Source organism: Leptonychotes weddellii, chromosome 5, assembly GCF_054177405.1.
Source record: "Leptonychotes weddellii isolate Sample4059 chromosome 5, ASM5417740v2, whole genome shotgun sequence".
NCBI classification, from domain to species: Eukaryota; Metazoa; Chordata; class Mammalia; order Carnivora; family Phocidae; genus Leptonychotes; species Leptonychotes weddellii.
Genome location: NC_138373.1, coordinates 104503661 through 104524840, shown reverse-complemented (window position 1 = coordinate 104524840; position 21180 = coordinate 104503661). Strand labels below are relative to the sequence as shown.

Sequence of the window (21180 nt, the reverse complement as noted above, 5' to 3'; positions counted from 1 at the left end):
CAAAATAATGTTATAGAAATTCTTTATTATTAGACAAAAATAGACTCTTTTTTCCCCCCATTCATGTGATCCCGCTCTGATCTCTCTGCTAAAAGGGGAGGCGGGGGAGGGAGTGCCTTGCTCCCCATACCTCTTCCCCTTCTTCCTGCTGGGCTGGGACCTGCAGCTGGTTGGAGCTGGCAGGCCCTGTTTCCCCTCCAGGGCTGATGTTCTGCAGCTGGGGCTGTCCACATCCCCTCCAGGGTTCACCTGCTGATGCTTCCTCACCCTTCACACGCCCATCTCTGCCATCTGCTCACGTGCAAAGTCATCTCGCGGGCCCACCCAGTTGGCTTTAGCAGGCTGGGGGCAGGGAAGGAGAGCAGTGGCCCAGGCTGATGCCCACTCCCCGGTCCTAAGGGAGGGGGCTGGCTCCTGGGTCTCCTGGGCCTAGGCCGGGGAAGTGAGGACTGTGGGGTGCTGAGAGGTGTGCGGTGTTGACGTGGGCTCTGAGCTTGTGGCCTTCACTTTCTCTGACCCAGAAGGACTTTGGTGATGAAGGTGACAATGGCATTTGCAGGCTGATCTGGGTCAAGCTCTGCAAAGAGGTGACACACGTTCTCCCAGGGGCTTCCCGGCTTCTTGGCCACGAAACCAAAGATCCTAGGGGTACAAAGGCAGGGTGGGGAGGGGGCTCAGCATCCCTTCCACAAAAAGACTGCAGAGCCAGGGCTTGGGAGGAAGGCAGCGCCTCAGACGCGTGGAGGGAAGGGGTGGGACTTGTTGGGGAGGCTTACTTGGAGGTGGTCCCGTCGGGGTTGGCCCATCTGCAGAAAGAGAAGAACCGTGAAGAAATGCACCCAGGGTCCAGCTACTGAAGGAGGGCTGGGGCAGGGGACTGCCCGGTCTGCAGGGCCTGACGGGAGCATGGGACTGTGGGAGCCAAGGGTCGGGAGGGAGGCTCACCTCCGGTCCTGAGGGTCAGTGCTGGAGAAGGTGATGCTGTTCACTGGGTAATGGCGGCGAAAGAAGAGCCTTCAAGGAGGATCACGGGGAAGGTCACAGCCAGAAACGGGGAATCCCCAGGGCCCCCAGGGAGTTCGGCGCACATACTCACTTCCTTTGGTTGTCTGTTAGTGTAATGCCCTGGGCCGAGACCTTGAAGTGGATGATGGCCGGGGTGGGCTGGGGGCTGCAGCTCAGAGCTGCCGAGCTGGCCCGGGCCACCGCCTGGGGGCCCGTCAGTGACTCTGTCTCCACGGAGGTCAGGTAGAGCACACTGCAGGCTAGGAGGCAGGAGAGGGCTGGAGGAGAGCACGGCTTCGCCAGCACCCAGATCTGTCTTCCCTATCCCTCCACACGCCCAGCTTTTGCCCTTTCTCCCGCTACCGCTGCTCAAAAGTCGTTGGAATCACAGGTCACCTGTTAAAAAGGCAGATTCTACAACTCCCCCAGATCTGCAGTCAGAAATGCTGGAAAGGGGCCCAAGAATCTGCATGCTAACAAGACCTTCCCCCACCCCCACCAAGATTTTCATGTTCATGACTTTGGGGTCCCTAGACTGAAGACCCCTTCCCACCGCCACTACAAATAGGGCCCGCCCACCTCCAGGCCTTTCAGTGCCTCCTGCCCTCACCGGTAGCACCCACCTGGTGCCCAGAGGGAGGGAAGAGGGAGGGGGAGGTCCCTACCGGCACCCTGACGGAGGAGGTCTGCTGCTGTGCTCATGTTGGCAGGCACCGGGGCCTCTGGGGTCTCCTCTAGAGGATCTGAGGGAAATGAGGGCCAACAGGGAAGGTCAGCAGGGAGCCCCATTCTCTAGGCACTGGAGAACTCTGTTGTTCCAAGGGAAGGCAGGCTGGGAGCCAGGACCTGGGGATGCTGCCTTGGGCTGTGCAGTGGGTGAGGAGAAGTGGGAGGACAGATCACAAGTCACCCACCTTTGCTGGGAATGCGCAGGCAGCAGGGCAGGGACAGTGGGGAGATGGAGTGCTGGGAGACCAGGGCGGACAGGCTGCCTGCAGGGAGAGGTGAGAGAAGCCATGAGGTGCCCCCAGATAGCCCCAGCTCTCCCTCCACCCTCCTGAGACCCTTTGGCCCCCCTAAACCAACCCACTGTAACCTTCTCGGCCCCTGCTGCTCACCAAAGTAGGGCTCACTGGGACAGCCCTTGATCTTCACCCCTTTGGGCCCAGTTTCAATGAGAAAATGGCGGACCAGCTGTTCCAAAGGGTCCCCTGAGGGGAGGGGAGAGGACGGCTTTATCAGATTCTAGGTCCCAGCTTTCTCCCCTGCTGGGATTCTTTCCAGAGCTGGAGAGGTCACTTCCTGCCTCTCCCCACCAGGAAGGGCCATGGCCCACCCCACCTTGTCTTGCCTCTGGTACCTCCCCCGACTCCACTCCCCTTCTCCCTCATTTGGGCATTCTGTACCTTTCCAGGGCTGGGCGCTGGGTGGAGGTGTGGCCACTTTGAGGGCCAGCCCATAGGCTCCTTGGAATGAATGACTGTCCCTGATCAGGAAGGCCCCAGGATCCTTGTCCTTCAGCAGAGCAATGGCTGGGAGGAGGTGGGAGTTTTCACAGTGGCTGATTGAGCCCCACGTAGCCCCTCTCTACCTCTGCTACCCAAGCTCCCTAGGCCTCTCACCCTAACGGCTGTGGTGTTTTGGGGCACCTGGGGATGGAACTTTAGAGTTAAAAGGGCATTGACAGTGTTGAGTCTAAACCTCCTTGGGCCCAAAGCCCAGAACCACCTGCTAGTGAGAGACTCAGCCCAGGTAAACCTGCTGAGACAGGGAGGAGGCCCCAAGGATGGGTTCTTAAGCCAACACAGGGTCCAGGAGGGTGGGAGGGGAGGGGCAGGCTGGCTTCTCACCTTGGTCACGGGACAGGTGTGGTTTGTACCAGAACTTGGATGTATCCTGGACGAACTTGACATTGCTCTGGCTCTCGTGCACAGGGGGCTCTAGGACAGGGAGGGACCGAGTTTGGCCCCAGTGCTTCCCGGTGCCCATGCCATGCCCCTCCTTGGGAGACAGGTTCTCACAAGGGGGTCCCACCCTCCTCAAGGCCTTTATACCTGCGGACTGGGGGACATTATCCGGGAGCAGAGGTGCAAAGGTGACATGGTGACTGGTGCCTCTGGCTGGTGGTGATGCCTGCTCTGAGCCCCAGGGTCCTGGCTGTTGCCCAGGTCCCAGCAAGTGGCGTTTCTCCGGAAGTGGGGGCTGGGTCGGGCCACTGATGTCATAGGAGGCAGCCACGGGGAAGGCAGGCGTGGGTGAGCTCTGGGGCGGCTCTGAGCTGGCCACGAGCCAGGGCATCTGGGCAGGCACAGGAGTGAGGGGGGACCCATCCGGACTATCTGGGGGATCTCGAAGGCCCTGCCAGGGGGCATGGCGGAGGCCAGGCAGTGAGGTGGGCACGGGGCCCCTCGGACTGGCACTGTCCGAGCGGCTCCCCGGGCTCTTCTCCTGAGGCCAATCATTGGGTGACCTGGGCGGGGAGGTGGAGGAGAAGGGGCTAGGGGCCGGAAGCTCCAGCCCGCTTCTTGCTGGCAGCTCGGGAGCCTTTTCAGCGCCTCCCTGGGGAGTGGATGGCAAGGCCTCGCCAGGACTTAGTCTCTGAGTGGGCCCCAAGGTGGGGGACGTGGTGTCCTGCCGTCGGGTGCTGCAGTTGGGGAGGGCGGGCCGGTGGTGAGTAGGTTAGTAGGGCTGCAGAGTCCCTGTGTGAGCCGCCCCCACCCCCAGCTTGCAGGCTGCCTCGGTCCCTGGACAGCCCCAGCCCCGCCGCGTACCTTTCCTTGCCCTGCACTGGGCTGCTGGTGTGCAGGGGTGTGGAGGGCCCAGACAGGTCAGAAGAGGCACTGCACGGAGCATCACGGGGAGACCGAGGCAGGGTGCTGTGCCTGCTCGGGCCCTCCCTCCAGGATGCTGGCTCAGGTGACTCTGTGGGGAAGGTGAGAACAGGGGCTGTGAGCCAGAAGTCCTTCTGTCCGGCTTAGCGCTCTCTCACTCTGCACCTTCCCCACCATCTTCCAGAACCCTCCTCTTCCCTAGGCACTCCCCACCCCAGCGCCCTCACCTGCAGATGCCAAGGGTCCCGCTGGGGCCAGGTGCCCCGGCATCGGGTACCTGTCCCCTCCCTCCTCCGCAGGGATCTCGTAGCTCAGCTTCCTGGACTGTGGGTAGGGCGGGCTGCCCGGGGATATGGAGCCGGCCCGTGGGGAGTGGGCGCCAGAACTGGAGTACCCTCTGCCCTCGGCCGGAGAGCCACAGCTGTGGGGCACCCGGCCGTACGCCGGGCAGTAACTGGGAACTGCTCCTCCGTAGCTGTAGGTCACCAGGGCAGGGTAACCTGGGTGCCCATACCTGCCCTCGGGGCACACGCCATAGGAGCAGGCCTCGTGCCCGTCCTCGCCTGCCTTGGGCGGCTTCAGGCAGCTGTAGTCGGGCAGCGGGCCATGGTGATGCCCGCAGGCAGGCACCAGCAGGGGCAGTGGGTGCCCGGGCCGCACCTGGTGCAGGAGAGGCTTGCCGGCCTCGCCCGCCCACCCCTCTCCGGCCTCCCTCTCCAGCCGCAGCCCATATAGGGCGGCAGTGGGCAGTGCCAGCTTCTCACAGGCGGGGCACGGGCAGAGCGCAGGCAGCCCCGCGTCCTCCAGGATCACCACCTCCCGGTAGCCCGGGGCCCGGTAGCCGAAGTCCGCATTGGCTGGTTTCCCCAGCTCGGGGGGGTAGGGATACGGCCCCTCAGACAGTGATCGGCAGAGGCGCCTCTTCTCCACAGAGGCCTCGGCGTAGCCCGGGGGGTGCCCCTCGTAGCCCCCATAGGCCAGCCGCCGCCTCTCCAGGGTTCCCTCCGGCCGGTAGTAGCCCCCGTTGGGGACCCCGCAGGGCTCCCGGTAGCCCTGGCGGCAGGAGCAGTGGCGGCTGAGGCCAGGTCTGTGGCCCGAGTACATTCCGAGGTGCAGGCCTCCGCCCACGGGGGGCTGCTCCTCGTCATCTAGGATGGCCGTCTCACGGCCAGCTCCCCGGCCCCCACCGGTCACTCCACAGCCTCCCAGGAGGCGATCTAGCTCCTGCCGCTCGGCAGCCGTCGGGGGCGGCCGCCCAGGGGACTCGGCAGCGGGCTCCGTGGTCAGCGTGGACGAATGGCCAGAGTCGCTGCTGACAGAGAGCATGGGGGGTGGAGGTGGCTCTGGAGAGGGCGCTGGCGGGGTCTGGCGGGGGGTCCGCTGCACCTGGGCATAAGGACTGCCATCCAGAGGTCCCCGGGTGTGGGTCGGGGAGCCTGAGTGGGGAGAGGACCAGGGAGGGAGGGCAAGCAGGGAGAAGGGGGAGAGAGAGAGAGTTAATGAGAGGGGACAGTGTAGGAGACTGCGGCTCAGGGGTGTTTCTCGGGAGGGGGATTCTGCCTGGGAGGAAGGAGTGTGCCCCCCCAAACCTACACCTCCCACCACCCCTGGGCCTGCCCCACGCACCGTCCACGCTGTCCTCATGGTGCTGATTGAAGTTCTCGTAGGAGTCCCAGCGCACGGCGGGCTCCGCGGTGTTGTAGTCAACAGAGACTGAAGGCTCATTCCGTGGGGTGTTTCCTGCCAAAGGGCCACCCAGGTGTTGGGGAGCAGGGACACAACCTTTAGTCCTCCCCCAAGGTTTGGCTCTTACCTTTGATCTTTTCTGGGCCGGAGGAGAAGACGAACTCCACTGAGGCTTGGAAGGGGAACCTCTCATCTGCGGGGAGTGGACAGTGAGGAGCCCGGCCCCCTGCCCGCCCTCACCTGGGCTCCAGCCACCGCATCTGTCTCCAACTCACCAGCCCAGGCCTCGTCCAGCTGGTCCTTGGGGAAAGTGAGCCGCGGCCCGTGGATGGTGCACGTGTGGAACTGAACTCGGAACACCAGGGTCCGGTCTGTCCCCCGGCCACCCTTGTGATAGCAGGTCACCTGGATGAGGGAAGGGAGACCGGGGGTCAGGCCCTCCTGTCTACTTACACCTCCTCTGTGCTTCCACCCTGCAGACTGTCTGGCCACAGCTCTGCCGGGCCTCACCTCAAGGTGACTTCCCCTGCCCAGGGACTAGCTTTCCGCCCTCCAGTCTGCCTTGAACTGATGACTCACCAGAGACTGTGCAGCTGGTGGGATACACCATACCCCTTGCACCCCCCTTCCCAGGATGGCCCCCTCACCATGACATCGCCTTTGAGGAGGAGGGCTGGCTCCAGGCTGATGCAAAGCTGCTGGGGCCCAGGGCCTGCAATGTGACTGAGGAAGAGAGGATGAGGCAGAGGCTGAACCAGAGGCACTTGGGCTGGGGTGGGGGTAGGTAGGATAGCAAGGGTCAGGAGGGAGTTAGGAGACTGGAGTCTGAGCCCTGAGTGAGAGGCCTTTAGCTGAGCATCAGCCTCTCCGTCTGTAAGACGGACACCATGACGGCATACATTTCTGGATACAGTGGCAGGAGCGGGAGGCCCAGGTGTCTGGGGAGGCTGGAGGAACAGGACTGCAAGGAGCAGGGGCCTGGGAAGAGAGCACTCACTAGATTCCAGATGTGTAGACCAGTTGCATGGACTGGTAGATCTTGAGGAACGGCTGGAAGCCTGGAGGCACAGGAAGGAGAAGGCACGTGAGGCGCGCTGAATGGAGGGGGTGGGGGACAGCCCTCCCTGTGGAGCCCATCCCGGCAGACTCACCCGTGCCCGGTTCAAAGGCTGGCAGCACGGGCACGAGGACGTAGTGCAGGAAGAGAGGGCTGCTGTTCATTCTGATGGAGCCAGACAGGAGGCCACTGAAGTAGCTGATATATCTGGTGGGGCGAGTGTCGGTGAGAACATAAGCCCCTTCCTCTGGGGGCCCCTTTGTATCATTTCTACTATGCACACCCCGCCCCCCCCCCCCGGAAGGCCTGCCCTTCTGAGCACTTCCCTCCCATCTTACAGCTCACCGGAAAATTCTTCCTCACATCTAACCTCAGTCCCTCTTGCTGTCTCTGAGATTGGTACTTGCTGGCCCCTCTGCCTAGAATGCTCTAACCCCCAGATCTCTGCTTCACATGATAGAGATGGGCTCTGACTGTCCTGTAAGTCTCTCTTTATCACAAGCTCCGTGAGAGCAGGGATCTGGTTTGTTCTGAATTCTCAGCATTTGGCCCAGTGCCTGGCACACAGAAGGTGCTCCATTAAGGTGTGCTGTGTGAACGAGAGAATCTTGGCCTTGGCGGCCATGGAGGGAGCCGCTCCTGCGGCCCATCCCCACCCAGGCTGCTCACCGGCGCTGGGAGGGCTGCAGCTCCGCGGCCACCTTGTCCTCGCAGAACTTCCTCATGGTTAGTGTGGCCAGTGCCTGGTCTGCCCTGGGGACCACAGGGCCAGTGTGGGGGATCAGGGCCTGGTATCCATCCAGGCCTCCCGCCCCTAATCCCCAGGGGAGGGAGGAGACGTGTGATCCCCCTGAGTCTAGAGGAAGCCCAGAGTGGTGATGAAGAGGACTAAAAACCCCACAGACAGTCACTTTACTAGTTGTTGGACCTCAGGCCAGTGTTCCCTGAGTTTTTAGTTTCCTCCGCTGTAAAATGGGGCAATAAGACCATGTTATGGGTTGAATTGTGTCTCCCCAAAAGATATGTACCTCAGAATGTGACCTTATTTGGAAATAGAGTCGTTGCAGATGGAATTAGTTAAGATGTTATACTGGAGTAGGGATGAGCCCTTAATCCAATATGATTGGTGTCCTTAGAAGAAGAGAAGAGACAGACAGACACACACACAGGAAGAAAGCCACGTGACGACCGAGGCGGAGCTGGAGTGATGCAGCGGCAAGCCGAGGGACACCAAGGATGGCTGGTCACCAAGGATGGCTGGTCACCACCAGAAGCTAGAGGAAGGGTTCTACCCAGAGTCTCAGTGGGGGTGCAGCCCTGCTGACACCTCGGGTTTAGACTCCTAGCCTCCAGAACCGAGGCAACTAATTTCTGTGGTCTTAAGCCACTTAGTTGGTGGCACTTTGTTCCATCAACCCTAGGGATCTGATACAAATCCTCTGCAGGGAACCGTGGTGAAGTACAAGTGAGAAAAAGGAGGTGGAAAGGCCAAGTTGATAGTAAATGGCTCTCTGAACACAGAGGTGGGCTTCAAGGGAGATGGGCTCCTCGAGGCCAACTGGAGGCAAGGTCACTGGGGGAGGGGCCAGTCAGGGTCCAGGGAGCCTCACCCTGCAGAGATCTTGCTGTAGTGCATGTAGGCAGAGACGATGACCCCAAGCTTGCCCTTGCTCCCCTGAGGATAGAGAGAGAGGAATGGAGGGCCAGCTGGGGCCCCAGGCTGAGGGCACCCCAGCCCTGTGAACCCGAGGTCCCAGCCCACCTTGCAGTACAGTACGACCACGTGCTGCGGGTCAGCACTGAGCCACGTCTCCATGGCTTTGCAGATGGAACACAGCTTGTCCAGGGGGGGCGCATGCAGCTCAGGCCAGCCGAAGTCCTGGACCTGGGGGAGGGGGGGTGACGATGGGGGCCACAAGCGAAGAGAGATGGGTGGGGATGGAAAAGGGACCAGGTGTAGGGGTCGGTCGGGGCCAAGGTCAAGGGACTGTTGGTTGTCCAAGACAACCAGCCTCAACACTTTCCTCACCAGTACAATGGGTTGATGTCTCCTGCACCATGCTTTGGTGTCTCAAGTAATAAGTCATCTGGGAAAGTGCTTAAGAGTGAAGTAGATGCCCATCGCTACTATTAATAACGAGGAGGCTGGGGGCTTCTAGGGTGGGGGTGGTTCAGTTTAATGGCTTTAATCCCCTCCTACCTTGGGGTTCAGGCGGGTCAGGTCATGTCTTTTCTCTGAAAGGTTGAAGAGCTGCAAGTAAAGGGGGGGTTTTAGACGGAAGTGACCTCAAGAAGCGAGGGGCTGTCCCCTGCCGTGACCCTAAGCAAAGTCTTTCTCCCAAACGAGGAGGTCGCTACGGGCCCGGCCTAGCCGTGACAGCCCAGAGGGGGCGTTCCCGATCGGCTCCCGCGGCCCCGCCCCCGGGCCCCGCCTCCTGGGGGGGCCGCGCCTCTGCGAGCTTGGCGTCAGGGAGCAGCTCCGCCCATCTGGGTCTCCCAGCCCTGTCACTGGCTGACAGTGGAAGGCCCCGCCCCTCACCAGGTACTTGTCGCGGTGCTTGGATTGCAGCACGTGAGCCAGCTCGCGCAGGTGTCCCCGGTGTCGCTGCTCGTCGGGCCGCGTGGGGAAGGCGGCGGCCAGGATCCGCTCCGTCACGTAAGTGAGGTCCAAGTCCCAGCGGCGCTCCATAAGCGGGTCCAGGCTGAAGCTCCTGGGAGGGGGCGAAGCCTGCGTCAGGCACGGGGGCGGGGCTCCCGGGGGGGCCGGTGGGAGCGGAGGGCGAGGCCTCTGGGTCCCCAGGGTAGGTGGGGCCGCTGGCGGGCGGGGGGCTGCCCCGGAGAGCTTTGCTGGGGGGCGCTGCGCAGGGCTGAGTTGGGGGGCCACCCCGGCGCCCTCACTTACCTGGGCAGAGTGCTGCGCTGCTTTGAGTGGTTAAGAGACTTGGTGGATCCCTGGTGGATGAGAGATGGATGAGACTGGTGCCCCCCAGTCTAGGCACCCCGCTCCAGAGTCCCCTGAACTTTTGTCCTCAGCCGAAACCTAGGTCCGTATTCCCAGAGCTACCTGCTTCGCCCCCTCCTCCAGCATCACTTACCAGGTGCTCTATGCGCCTCACAGGGGCCGTGTTTCTCCGCTAGAGGGAGATGGAGAAGGAAAAGGGAGGGGTTAGGGCGGGGGCAGGGACCAGTCTGTGCCTGGGGATGGTGGAGAGGGCACGCCAGTGTCCCTGTAGGGGCTGGACTGGGCGAGGGGAGAGGAGTCCTAACCCCCAGCAGGCCCAAGGGCAAGAAGAGCAGAGGGCTCATTTTTTTCCCTCTCCCTCAGGATTACCAACACCCAGAGCAGTCCGTTCAAGGTAACCTCCTGGGGGCCCTCTCTGTGGCCACCAGACCTTTGGACATCTCAGCCAGGTTCCTTGCCTCCCCCACTGCATCTCAGAGCACACTCACCAGCTCCGCGGGAGGCAAGGCCTGACAGGACGAAGTCACCTGGAAGGAGACCGAGTGAGGGACTGAGCTCCTGGGGCAGTGGACCCTCCTGGGCTTGAGGATGGGGCTACCCCTCAGCTTCAGCAAGGTGGAGGGGCTTTCAGAAGATGGGCGCACACTCCAGCGGAGGTTCCTCTATTTAAGGGAGCCTCCCCTCTGGCCTCTCGGTCCCCCACCCCTGGGCCCCCCACTTGTTGCTCTTGGCTCCCAGCCCCCTGCCCACACAGACCCCCATTCATCCAGCTGCGGGGCAGGAGTTATATATAGAGCAATGTAGGCAGGCCATGGCCAGGAATGGACACTGGCCTCTTTCACCGGGAGACCCCGCCCCTGAGTACACGGCTCCCCCAGGCCAACTTCAAGCCCTGGGACCCCCTGCACTGCAGAAGGAGGGCCAGGGAACCTCCTCAGAGATGGGGCTGTCTCAGGTCCCCAGTGGACAGTGGCATTATCTTGTACCTTCTGCCGGGCCTTTCCCAGGGCCCAGGACGAGACCCACCCAGGCATCCTGAGGACCCTTCCCCAGAGGGAAGGCACAGCCCATCCGGCTGCCCAGTCTTTGAAATCCTGCTCCCCCCACCCACCCACCCCACCCTTCCTCCTCCTCATTCTCCTCCTCTTCCCCACCCCCACCCTCTCGCCAGCTGCAGCCTGGGCACAGCACCAAGACAAACGCTGTCTCCTGTCCACCGGCCTGGGCCAGCCCTCCAGGGGGTGGAGTAGGGTGGTTCTTAAAGGGCCCAGTACAGCACTCTCTCCCACCCCAGCAGGGGTTCCCCAGTGATGAGAGGGGTGGAGGGTTGATGCCAGTGTGGCTGGAGAAGCCTGTTTCAGAGCAAGGGACTCTAGTCCCCCTCCCCCAATCAAGCACCCACCTTTGCTTCACATTTTCTGTGTGTTGCCACCTTGCAAACTAGAGAGGGATGGTGCGGAGAAGAGAGAGGTTAGCAGGGGCCTTTTGGGGGCAGTGGAAGGGGTAGTCCTCCCCCCATTTCCCCAGGCCCTGGGACCAGATCTTGGGACTTCCAAGAGTGTGTTGAGATGGAGTGGGGGAGGGGGGGGGGCGCAGAGGCAGTTCAAGGGAAGCATATGGCAGTGGGGTAGTGCTGCCCAGGGCCAGGGAGGGAGCGAGCCAGGGCTACGTCCTTGGGTGGGTGGGGGTGAGGAGGGAGGGAGGGTGGGGAGTAGTGGGTCTCCTGGGTTGCGGGGGGTGGGGGGTGGGAAGTGTCTGTCACCGGGAGCAAGGGCTGTTTGGAGGGGAGGCAGCTGCCTCTTGGCTCCCGTGTTGCCCAGTCCAGGGGCAGCGGGCTCATTACGATTTGCGTGAGTCTGCCCGCTGGAGTTGTGCGCACGGTGGTGCTGGGTGGAGGCTCTCAGCCACACGACGGGGCACCTCACCTCTGCATGAGACGCCAGTCCCATCGATGGTCACCTTACACACTGCACAGACTGGCGGCTTCTTCCGGAAGACCTTCTCCCGGAAGCTATGTGGCTCAGCTTTCCTAGGCTATGGGTGGAGGGACACGCCGACAGAGAGGTGTCAATTCTCAGCGGGCCCGTCTCGGACTGGGCCAGGGTCTTGGCACTGCACTGGTTTCTTTCTTCCTCAGTCCTGCTAAAGCCCCCACACTCCTAAGACACACTTGGCCACACCTGTTTCTGGGCCGGTGTGGGGCCTGTCCTTGATGGTGTGTGGAACCTGCCACCTTGCGTCACCTCAGCCGGGTCACCTCTTCTCTGAGGAATCACTCAGGCCCTTCCTATGGCCCTGGGGTGTGAAACCCTTGTGGTCACTGCCTCCCCAAGCGCTAGGGCTTTCCTCCTGGTTGGGGGTGCTCTCTGACTTTCCTCTGTAAGGGCTCCCCGTTTCTCCTCCCAGATGGCCTCCCCAGATGAAGGTCCCTGTGGAGAGTGAGCAGGAGGGGGTCCAGACAGGAATGTAGGACGTCAGTCACGCAACACCCAGACTGACGTGACAGGAGTGGCCTCAGCCAGTCCTACTCCCCTGGCTCCCGCTGTCCCCATGCTCCGGACAGCTGACATGCCCTCCTCCCCCTACTGTCAGAACAACATGTTTACTCATTGTGCATTGAGGCGGCAGACAGCAATTGTGTAAGGAGGGGGTGGTAACGCTGGAGGGACAGGCAGACAGAGGCATGACATGGAGGGAAACGGTTAGCTGTCTTGCTACTTGTGGATGTAGTGAGCACCCTGTCACTTGAGGAGGTCCAAGTGAGACTCCAGCATGGGATGGGGGAGGAGGTGGACCAGATGCCCTGTTGGGCCCCTCCCCACCCAGAATGCAGTGAGGCAGGGATGCTCCATCATGGCCCCCAGTCCCATCCTTCCCACTGTGGGTTCACCTCACTCATCCTCTCCAGGGACCATATGCCTCCTCTCCCTTTTACCCATGTTTCTCCTCCCTCAGGAGTTCAAGTTCCTGCCCGCCCCCCACCCCAATAATATTGTCTCATGCTGCCCTGAGCTGCTGCTTTTGGGGTAAGGCTGAGGAAATATGGGGAAATGGAGTGATAGGCCTCCAGGCCCCCCATCCTGGGGACCCAGGCAGCACTTTTGGTCTCTTGGCTGTCCCGAAGCAGCTGGATTAAACCCCACCTGAACTCTCTGGACCAACCTTGCCAGACCCATTAGGAAAACCGGGTGCATTTTGGCATTAACAGCACGCACAGATGATGTCAGGGGAAAGCAAAGCCCCAGTGTCTAAAGCACTTTTGGGACCTGGCCGCCGCCCCCCTCCCTTTGCCACTTCCACCCCATTTCCCCCAAACTTCTTGGCTCAGGGAAGGGGCCTGATCTCTCAGCCCTGCTCCGGGGCGCCGGGGTTGTACCTGGAAAAGTGCTATCCTGCGGTATATATACCTGAGTGCAGGTGTAGGGGCGAGGATCCCCAGGGTTGGCCTGAATTAGGGCAGGGAAGTTGGAGGAGTCAAAGTAGACACCAGGTTCTGCTCTAGTCCGAACTTCTGCTGCTCACAGAACAGCCCCGGCCCCTCCGGGGAGAGGCAGAGTAGTGAGGGCATGCGGGGCAGGGGGAAGAGGGTCTGGCCCAGTGCTGGTCCCCTCCCCCACTGCCCACACCGCCTCCCCTGCCCCTCCTCGGCCCAGCCGGCGGGCACTCCTACCCTGCTGCTGGCCCGGCTGCTGTCCCTCCTCCCCAAGGCTCTGAGCAGCCTCTCCACGGGGCCGCTGGACTTCATGATGTCCGGCTGCCTGGGGTGCCGACTGCGGGCCTGAACAATGCTGGGGCCCGGCCCGGGGCTTCCTGGAAGCGGCCTGGCGGAGGCAGCTGCTTCCCCTGGGTGGAGGGTAGACTGTCTGGCTGGTGTGAGGAGAAGCCCAGCCCTGGAAGTGGAGGGGAGTGCAGGCGGGAAAGGGGCAGGTCGCTGCTCCAGGAAGTGGGGGGGGGGGGAGGATGTGGGGGAGGCCAGGAGATCAGATTCCCAGGATCTACCCTGCTGGGAGTGTCAGCCCAGGATCTTTGGCCCCCCAGCCCCCTGGCTCTGGAGCTGCCCCATGCCCTGGGATCCACCCTATCCAGGGATCTGCAAGGATCCTGAGATCCAGCCCCCAGTGGGGCGGGGTGGGGGCGGGGTGAGGATTTAGGTCTCAGGGCAGGGCTCAAGGGCCAGTGGGGAACACTGTGTCCCCGGCCAGGCCAGCCTCCCAGCCTGAACTCTCAGGCTCTCAGGGGACCTCGGGTGGGGAGGAAGGGGGAGCTGGGAATCACACTGCTCCTGCCAGCCCAGAATCAGGAGTGTATCCTGAGGGGCAGGGAAAATAAATGGAGGGCCAGCTTCCTGCCTCAGTTTCACTGGTGGTGAAGTAGGAAAAGGAGAGCACGCACTGCCTCCCCCTTCCCTCCCATACACGCTGGAAGGCCTGATTTCAGCCACAAGATTGTTCTGCCCACAGGAGTGATCCATTCTCCCGCTCCAGCCCAGGACGTTTGAGGCCTTTCTCCTGAGAGCATCCCAGCAGCTCTGCTCCTGACAGTCCCGTTGCCCAGCCCCCCACTCCCTCGCACCCCTATTCCTTGGCTTCTTCCAGCCAGACCTCCCAGATCCCTAGCCCCTCTTCGCAGCCCTGCTATGTTGGCCCTCCACCCAGGCCCTAGGGCTGGGCCCCGTCTCATTCCCCTGGCCCCCCCACCCCCCCCATCCCTGCCCCAGGCTGAGTACTACCTTCATGGCTCTCCTAGCTCTGCTCTCCCTCCTCAGCAGCTGTCCCAGGGCCTAAGGACTGGACAGGAGGCCCCCCTCCCAACACATACTCCACCCCCCTCTGTGGGCCTCCTACCTCCCTCCTGGGAACATGGCCAACTTCCTGTCCCGGGAGTCAAGGGAAGGAGGTGGATTGGAGCCTTGGAAGTGGGGGCGGGGGGGGGGGAACTAATCTTCCAAAAATATATGGGGTTAAGGGCCAGGGGGTCCTCAGCCCTAAGCCTTGGACAGCAGCCCTTTGACCGGCTGGAGCTGTCACTTGAAAGAATGTGCAAATGTGCCTCCCCTCATTTGCATGGCATTTACTGAATGTACCAGAGCTCAGGCTTCTCCCACCAGGTCCTTAGAGTTGCTTCTCCCTCCTTCATGCCCAAGGGACTGGTCTAATCCTGCCTTCTCTGAGATGAGCCCCCTTATGAGAGCCCACTCGGGACACTTCTTTGGACCTGCCTGGCATGGGCCTGGGCTGAGGCTTCGCCTTTGAAGCTCTAATCCTCCTTCCAGGTCAGGAAGTCTGTCCCCAGAGTACCTTGGCCAGGGAGGTAGCTCTGTGGCCAGGCTTGGGCCCCTAGCGTGTAACTGGAGAGGGGCACTGGTTTTGCAACCCACTCCCATCCCATTAACCCTGGCTGGGTCCCAGGGCATTCCAGGCCCCTGGCCAGTGTGGGCAACTGGGTCTGGCCCGGTCCAGTTCGCAGCCAAGCTGCGGGGAGGAGGAGCACTGTGGTGGGTGTGTAGGTTGGGGTGGCCTTTCTCTGCTCCTGTTGCACGCACCTTGACCAGGACCCCTTCGGCATTCTTCTTTCTACACCTGCTGGCCCCAGAGGGGCTGAAAGGTCCCCTCACCTGGTAGTTCCATCTGGGGGACTGACTAACCCCTGTGTTGGGTGGCCAGGGAAGCATGGCTTTGAGTCTCTCTCCCCACTCCCTGGGGCGCCTCCGAAGTGAGATGGAGATGGGAGAGCCAGAGTTGAGAGGAAAAGGAGCTCACCGGGGCAGGGCTGGAAGACATGGCCAGACCCCCTAGGACCCTCGCCCTCCTCCTGCCTGGGACATTCCGGAACCTGTCAATCTCTCCCCCAGCCTGGCCCCCTCTCACTCCGAAGCCTTGGGTTTGTTTGGAGAAACCCCTCCACCCACACTCCCCCTTCCTGGAAATAGCTGTGGTTGGATGAGAGGCTGGGAGCCCAGCCGCGGAGGAGGGGTGAGGCCCGTGGAAGGAGAGAGGGAGGAGAGGCGGCATATATGAGTGCGCCCGGAGGGATCTGGAGAAATGAGGGGAGAAGCCAAAGGGGGGCCGAGGAGTGGGGCTGGAAGATCGAACCTCAGTCTCCCCAGAAGTGAAGTAGAAAAGGAAAACCCTCGCACACACTCTCCCGGGCCAGGCCAGAGTGCGGCCGCCAATTCCCGCCCAGGTCCCCGGCCCGCGTGTGGGGGCAACGTGCGCCCCAGGACGCGCGAGGGCGGGACGGTAGTGTGACCGCGGGCCGCGCCCCGCCCCCTGGTCGGCTTCCCGCTGCCCCGCGCACCGCCGCCCGCCCGCGCCCCGGCCCCCGGCCCCCGGCCCCCGGCCCCAGCCTCGAGAGCAGCCGTCCCGCGGCCCCGCCGCCCCGGGCCGCCCCGCGCCCCCTGGCGACCGGCCCCGGCCCCGCCCGGCCGCCGTGACGCACCGGCCACCGCCCTCCCGCCCCGCGCCGCTTGGCCACTCACCTGCGGGGGGCGCCCGGCGGGGCGGGGGCGCGCCGGGGCGGGGCAGCAGCAGGGGGAGCCCCCGGGCCAGCCCATGCTGCCGGGCCCGCGCCGAGCCGACGCGGAGGAGGTGGAGGAGGCGGGAGCGGGCGCCGCGCTCGCCCGGGCTCCCTCCCGCGCCCGCCGCGCCCCGCGCCCGCCCTCGCTCCCTCCCGCGCTGCTCTCCTCCCTCCTGCCGGCTCCAATCCCCACGTTCCCCCGCTCCCCGCCCCTCGGCCTCCTCCTTCTCCCTCTCGTCCTCCCCACCTTCTGCGGGCGCACGCTCCCGGGGCTCAGGGCGAGGAGGGACGCGGAGACTGGCAGAGGGGCGCTCGGAGACAGGAAGAGAGCGGGCTGGGGAGGGCGTGAGGAGGCGGACACGGAGGACGCACGGACGGGAAAGTCTCCGAGCCCGGGAGAGACTACCCGGCAGGACGCAGCAAAAGAGCAAAACAGAACACAGGAGCCAGACAGACGCAGAAGAAAAAGTGGTCACAGGTCCAGAAGGCATTAGAAACGCTGCAGAGAGCTGCCGCGGCCTCTCTCAGTCGCCCCCTCCACAGGACAGTATTGGGATTGAGCCTGACCCCCAAATCGGGACCCACCCGCGGCCTGGCCTGGGGCTAGCGCCACCGACCCATGGGGCGCCAGATTCAGGTGAAGATGCCTGCTGTCCCTGGGGTCCCCAGTCGCTGGACACACTTCCCTAGTCCTCTGTCGCAGGGGAGACGTCCTGGCCACCTCTTCTCCCCTAAGGACTCACAGCTGAGGACCTCCACGTCAGGTTCAAGTTCCCACCCCCTAAGCAGCTCCAGTCAGCCCATCCATCGCTCAGCTTTGGAGCTGGACCTGGGTGGTCGTTCCCACTCCCTGAGCCTATCAAAGTCTTCCTCATATTTAACTCAAGTCCCAGGTTTTCCAGTGGAGATGGAAGTTCAGTCTGTGGTCTACCATTCCCTTCTTCTTCTTCTTCTTTTTTTTTTTTTTTAAAGATTTTATTTGACGGAGAGAGACACAGCAAGAGAGGGAACACAAGCAGGGGGAGTGGGAGAGGGAGAAGCAGGCTTCCCGCAGAGCAGGGAGCCCGATGTGGGGCTTGATCCCAGGACCCCAGGATCATGACCTGAGCCAAAGGCAGACGCCTCGCTACCATTCCCTTCTTATGCAGTGTTGGGATCTGGTGCTGGATGGAAACGAATGGGCCCTGGGGTGATTTGAGTTGTGTCACCCTGGAGGGGAAGGTAGAGGGAAGGGATGTCTTTCTAGAAACTCTCAATCTATTCCCATTCTCAGATTCACCAGTGTTCTCTAGTATTGAGCACTTCCTGACACTCCCTCCTGCCCTCCCTCACCCTCCCCACGGGATTTTCCATGATGAAAACGTGTGTGTGTGTGTGTGTGTGTGTGGTGCATTCTGAGCAGCTGGTGCCCAGGGCTCAATGTCCAATGCCTGCTGAAGGCAGCCCGTACCACCAGCTCCAAGGCCTTCTGTCCCTCCCCTGTCTCAGCTCTCAACTGGGTCATCTCTGTGCTCTTGCCTTTGGCAAAGGCTGGAAAGTCTGGCTCCGATTCCAATCTGGCGGCTGGGGAGAGACATGGTGACAATGTGGGTCCCTCAGAGACTGGCATTTGGAAGGGGTGGGTGTGGCTGGGACTGGGGAGCCTAGATCTTACTTGCTCTTGGTTGGTGTCTAGTAGGCAGTCTCTGTCTCAGAGGTTAGAGCAGCAGGAACCGCTGGAGGGAGGGCTGGGGTGGGGGCTGGAATGGGGTGGGGGAAGGAAGAGGTGGGGAGGCATTGGGAGAAGGGGAGAGGCAGGAGTTTGGGGAAGCCCCAAGGAGAGTGGCAGGGCTGAGGGTCAGTCTGTGTATTTTGGGAAGATTTGAATATGTAATCAAGATACGTAGGATATGAAAATTTGCTCATTTCTTTGGAGTCTATAGCTAGCTCTTTTATTTTTAAATAAAAAAATTTTTTTTTTAAGTAGACTCCATGCCCAGTGTGGAGCCCAATGTGGGGCTTGGACTAAGGACCCTGAGATCAAGACCTGAGCTGAGATCAAGAGTCAGACGCTTAACTGACTGAGCCACCCAGGGGCCCCTTTATAGCTAGTTCTTTTAAAATCTTGTCCTTGCCAGAGTTCATTAGGGTCTTTGGCTGGTGCCTAGGATGCCTGCTGAAGGGGGTAGGGTCTAAGCTTATTTATTTTATTTTATTTTTTTAAAGATTTTATTTATTTATTTGAGAGAGAACACATGAGAGGGGGGAGGGTCAGAGGGAGAAGCAGACTCCCCGCCGAGCAGGGAGCCCGACGCGGGACTCGATCCCGGGACTCCAGGATCATGACCTGAGCCGAAGGCAGTCGCTCAACCAACTGAGCCACCCAGGTGCCCAAGCTTATTTATTTTTTAAGCTTATTTATTTATTTAAGTAATCTCTACACCCAATGTGGGTCTTGGACTCAAGACCCCTAGATCAAGAGTCCCATGCTCTTCCGACTGAGCCAGCCAGGCACCCAAGGTTCTAATCTTTAAAGGTACCAAGGGAGGGACTGGGACTCAGAGAAGAGGCACTTGATTGGATCCCAGAGCTGTGGGCAGGGCTAGAGCCTCACACTCATGCTGGTGGTGTTGCCCCTGAGAGGAACTTTTGAGGTCCCAAGGAATTGGGAGTCATAAGATGGGTAGCTGAACTTCCAGCTCAGACTTGAGGGACCTGGGGACCAGGTGGTTAGGGGGCTGCTGGAGGGAAGGTGATGAGGAAGGTTGAGAGTGAAAAATTATATATAGGAGGTGGCTTGGAGGGATGAAATTAAAATGGATGGCATATGGAGCCATCCAGACATCCTGACTACCACTTCAGAGCGGTGGGAGCTTCAGAAGGGAGGGGAAAGGGAGCAGAAAGACAGGATGATGTTAGTAAAGGTGGAACAGAATTTCAGGAACACCCTTTGACTGCTCCCTCCATGCAGGTTTTCTTACCTTGACTATGCAGAGGGGAGCCCATCTGGGGACTGAAGGCTGAACCCCCTCTTCCAAGGTCTGGGGTGATCCCATGCCTGGGACCGAGTGTGCTCAGATCCTTGGGGTGGGGGGACTACTTGGAGGGCTCTGAGGGGCCTGGGCTGTCCTGGCTGGAAGAGCACTGGGCCAGGGGGACTTCGGTGGAGGGTTTGGGTGCTGGGAACCAGGAAGAGCCGGGGAAGGGGCAGAGCTCAGTCCAGAGGCAGATCGGCTGGCGGAGAACAGAGGGTGTATTGTCCAACCAGGAGGTTGCTGCTGCTGGGCGTGGAGCTGCACAGTTCGCCTCTTCCAAACTCCTTTCTGGTGAGGCGGGAGGGCGAGGGAAGTCGAGTCTCCCCTTCACTTGTGGCCCTGGTGGGGGCTATGACGGTTGCCAAGAAACAAGGTTTTATTTGAGAATTAATGCTGCCCAGGAGCAGATGTGTAGCTCTCCCACTTCCTGAGAAACCAGATGCTGTGAGCTTGCTTAGTGCTTGAGTTGAAGCCTTCGGCACTGACTGGGACCTCCCTGCCTTGGGACCGGAGCCTAGAGCTCGATCCTGTTTAGCATCTATGCTGTGGACTTACAGGGGATCCAAGCAGCTTGGAAGTGACCCTTGTAAAATAGAATGCCATAGCTGAATCCTTCTGGTCACTCAAGATTCATTGCAGGATGACAGGGTGCACCAATCCTGGGATCCATTTCTGCAGCTATGCTTCTGAGAGTGTCCACCCATCCTTCTGAGGATGGGGCCATGCCAGCACCTACCTTTTCCTTGGATTTCGAGTGCCCTCTTGGGACACAGTACAGGGAGCTCCTTCTCTACCCTTCCTGTGCCCAACCAACATGAAGCTGTTAAGTTAGATTTTCCCACTTTTATTCTTTCCATCATTCACCTGGTCCTCTGGGGAGTAGCTCGAAATGAATGAAGGCTTGGAGAAAGGGGCAGACCGACGCCAGCGGTGGAGGTGGGTTCCCCATGCAGCCTGGGTGTTTCGCTCTCACCTAAATCCACGTGGAAGGCTTGCAGTCAGCACAGAGCCCTGGGCCTCTTATCCCTCCACGTTTGAAGAGATCAGTGCACCGCCAAGAACCCCAAGAGCAGCTACTGTGAAAGCCACGTGTGTAACTGGGCTCCCATCTGTCTGCACATCCCCCCCATCTTCCTCCAAATTGCTGAGGTTTCCGGGGTTCTTTGCTCCACCCCCTTGTGACCTTAAGGATTCTTAGCCACTGTCCTCTTTCCTGCCTTGCAACAACGAACAGCCTATCTCTAGCTATTTGGAAAATTCCCACCGAGTCGGAGCTATAATGGAGAAGGGGAAAGGGGGCACCTGGGTGGCTCAGTGGATTGAGCATCTGACTCTTGATTTTGGCTCAGGTCAGGATCTCAGGGTTGGGAGATTGAGCCCTGAATCGGGCTCCACGCTGGGCAGAGTCTGCTTAAGATTTTCTCCTCCCCCTCTGCCCCTTCCCCCACTTCTCTCTCCCCTTCTTAAAAAAGAAAAAAACAAAAAACCAGGCCAACTTGCTGTGAACTATTTACAATTAACCTCAGATTAAAAAAAAAATTAAAAGGAGTCTTAGTTGTAATGCAGCCCAGCTTGTCCAGGGAACTGCTCCCCTGTGCCGTGTAGCACCAGAAAGCAGGTGGCACCTCTCCAGACCGAAGGGCAGAGGTCGGAAGGACCGCATCAAGGCCATGAAGAAGGAAACGCACAGCAAATCAGTTCAAATATTAAAGGTTAACACCAGGCAAAAATGCTGGAGGGGAGTGGATGCAAATTCCCAGTCGTGGGCCTCAACAAACAGCTTCCCCTGGTAACCTCACCCTCTGTACTTGCACAGGACAGAATCTAAGGCCGAGAGTACTGCAGAGATGGGGGTGGGGAGCCAACAGAAAGGCACAGGGATAGGATCACAAGAATTTCCAGCATTAAGGTGAACTTTAAAGATCAGATTTATTTGGAGAAAACAAAAAAAACCCCACAACCCAAAGGATGGGATTTTACATCTCAAGACATCTCCCAGGTATTAAGTCTACAGATTACAAATCATTTTCATAGAAGATATTTTGTACAAATTTTACATATTAAGGAGTGGGACAAAACCCCCATTTCTGTGGTAATGGGGGCAGGAGG

At 60.5% G+C, this 21180-nt stretch overlaps 2 protein-coding genes across 5 annotated transcripts in view; both read right to left on the bottom strand.

Annotated features, from left to right (window-relative positions):
- Positions 1–5: 5 nt before the first annotated feature.
- On the bottom strand, positions 6–16176 carry TNS2 (tensin 2). Of its 4 annotated transcripts, none has more exons than XM_081821738.1 (29): positions 16020–16176; positions 11467–11575; positions 10944–10981; positions 10030–10068; positions 9675–9713; positions 9482–9531; positions 9119–9290; positions 8780–8830; positions 8342–8464; positions 8190–8254; positions 7249–7332; positions 6674–6786; positions 6520–6580; positions 6170–6245; positions 5798–5927; positions 5650–5715; positions 5463–5576; positions 4064–5272; positions 3777–3927; positions 3060–3649; positions 2856–2945; positions 2412–2537; positions 2124–2216; positions 1920–1997; positions 1671–1748; positions 1097–1265; positions 946–1014; positions 777–806; positions 6–642 (listed from the first exon to the last, which is right to left on the bottom strand). In XM_081821738.1, the coding sequence occupies exons 1-29, from the start codon at positions 16092–16094 to the stop codon at positions 504–506; spliced, it is 4227 nt and encodes a 1408-aa protein (XP_081677864.1). In that variant the 5' UTR covers positions 16095–16176; the 3' UTR covers positions 6–503. The 4 variants fall into 4 exon arrangements, with proteins under 4 accessions (XP_081677864.1, XP_006741627.2, XP_081677865.1 ...); XM_006741564.3 differs by lacking the exon at positions 16020–16176 and adding an exon at positions 14271–14348; XM_081821739.1 differs by lacking the exon at positions 16020–16176 and adding an exon at positions 13212–13449.
- A 4690-nt stretch (positions 16177–20866) lies between these two features.
- The window catches only part of EIF4B (eukaryotic translation initiation factor 4B), a 20900-nt gene continuing 20586 nt past the window's right edge, over positions 20867–21180 (bottom strand). The window contains exon 8 of the mRNA XM_081818967.1: positions 20867–20910. Within this exon, the coding sequence (XP_081675093.1) occupies positions 20867–20910 (44 nt within the window). The remainder of the gene's footprint in view (positions 20911–21180) is intronic.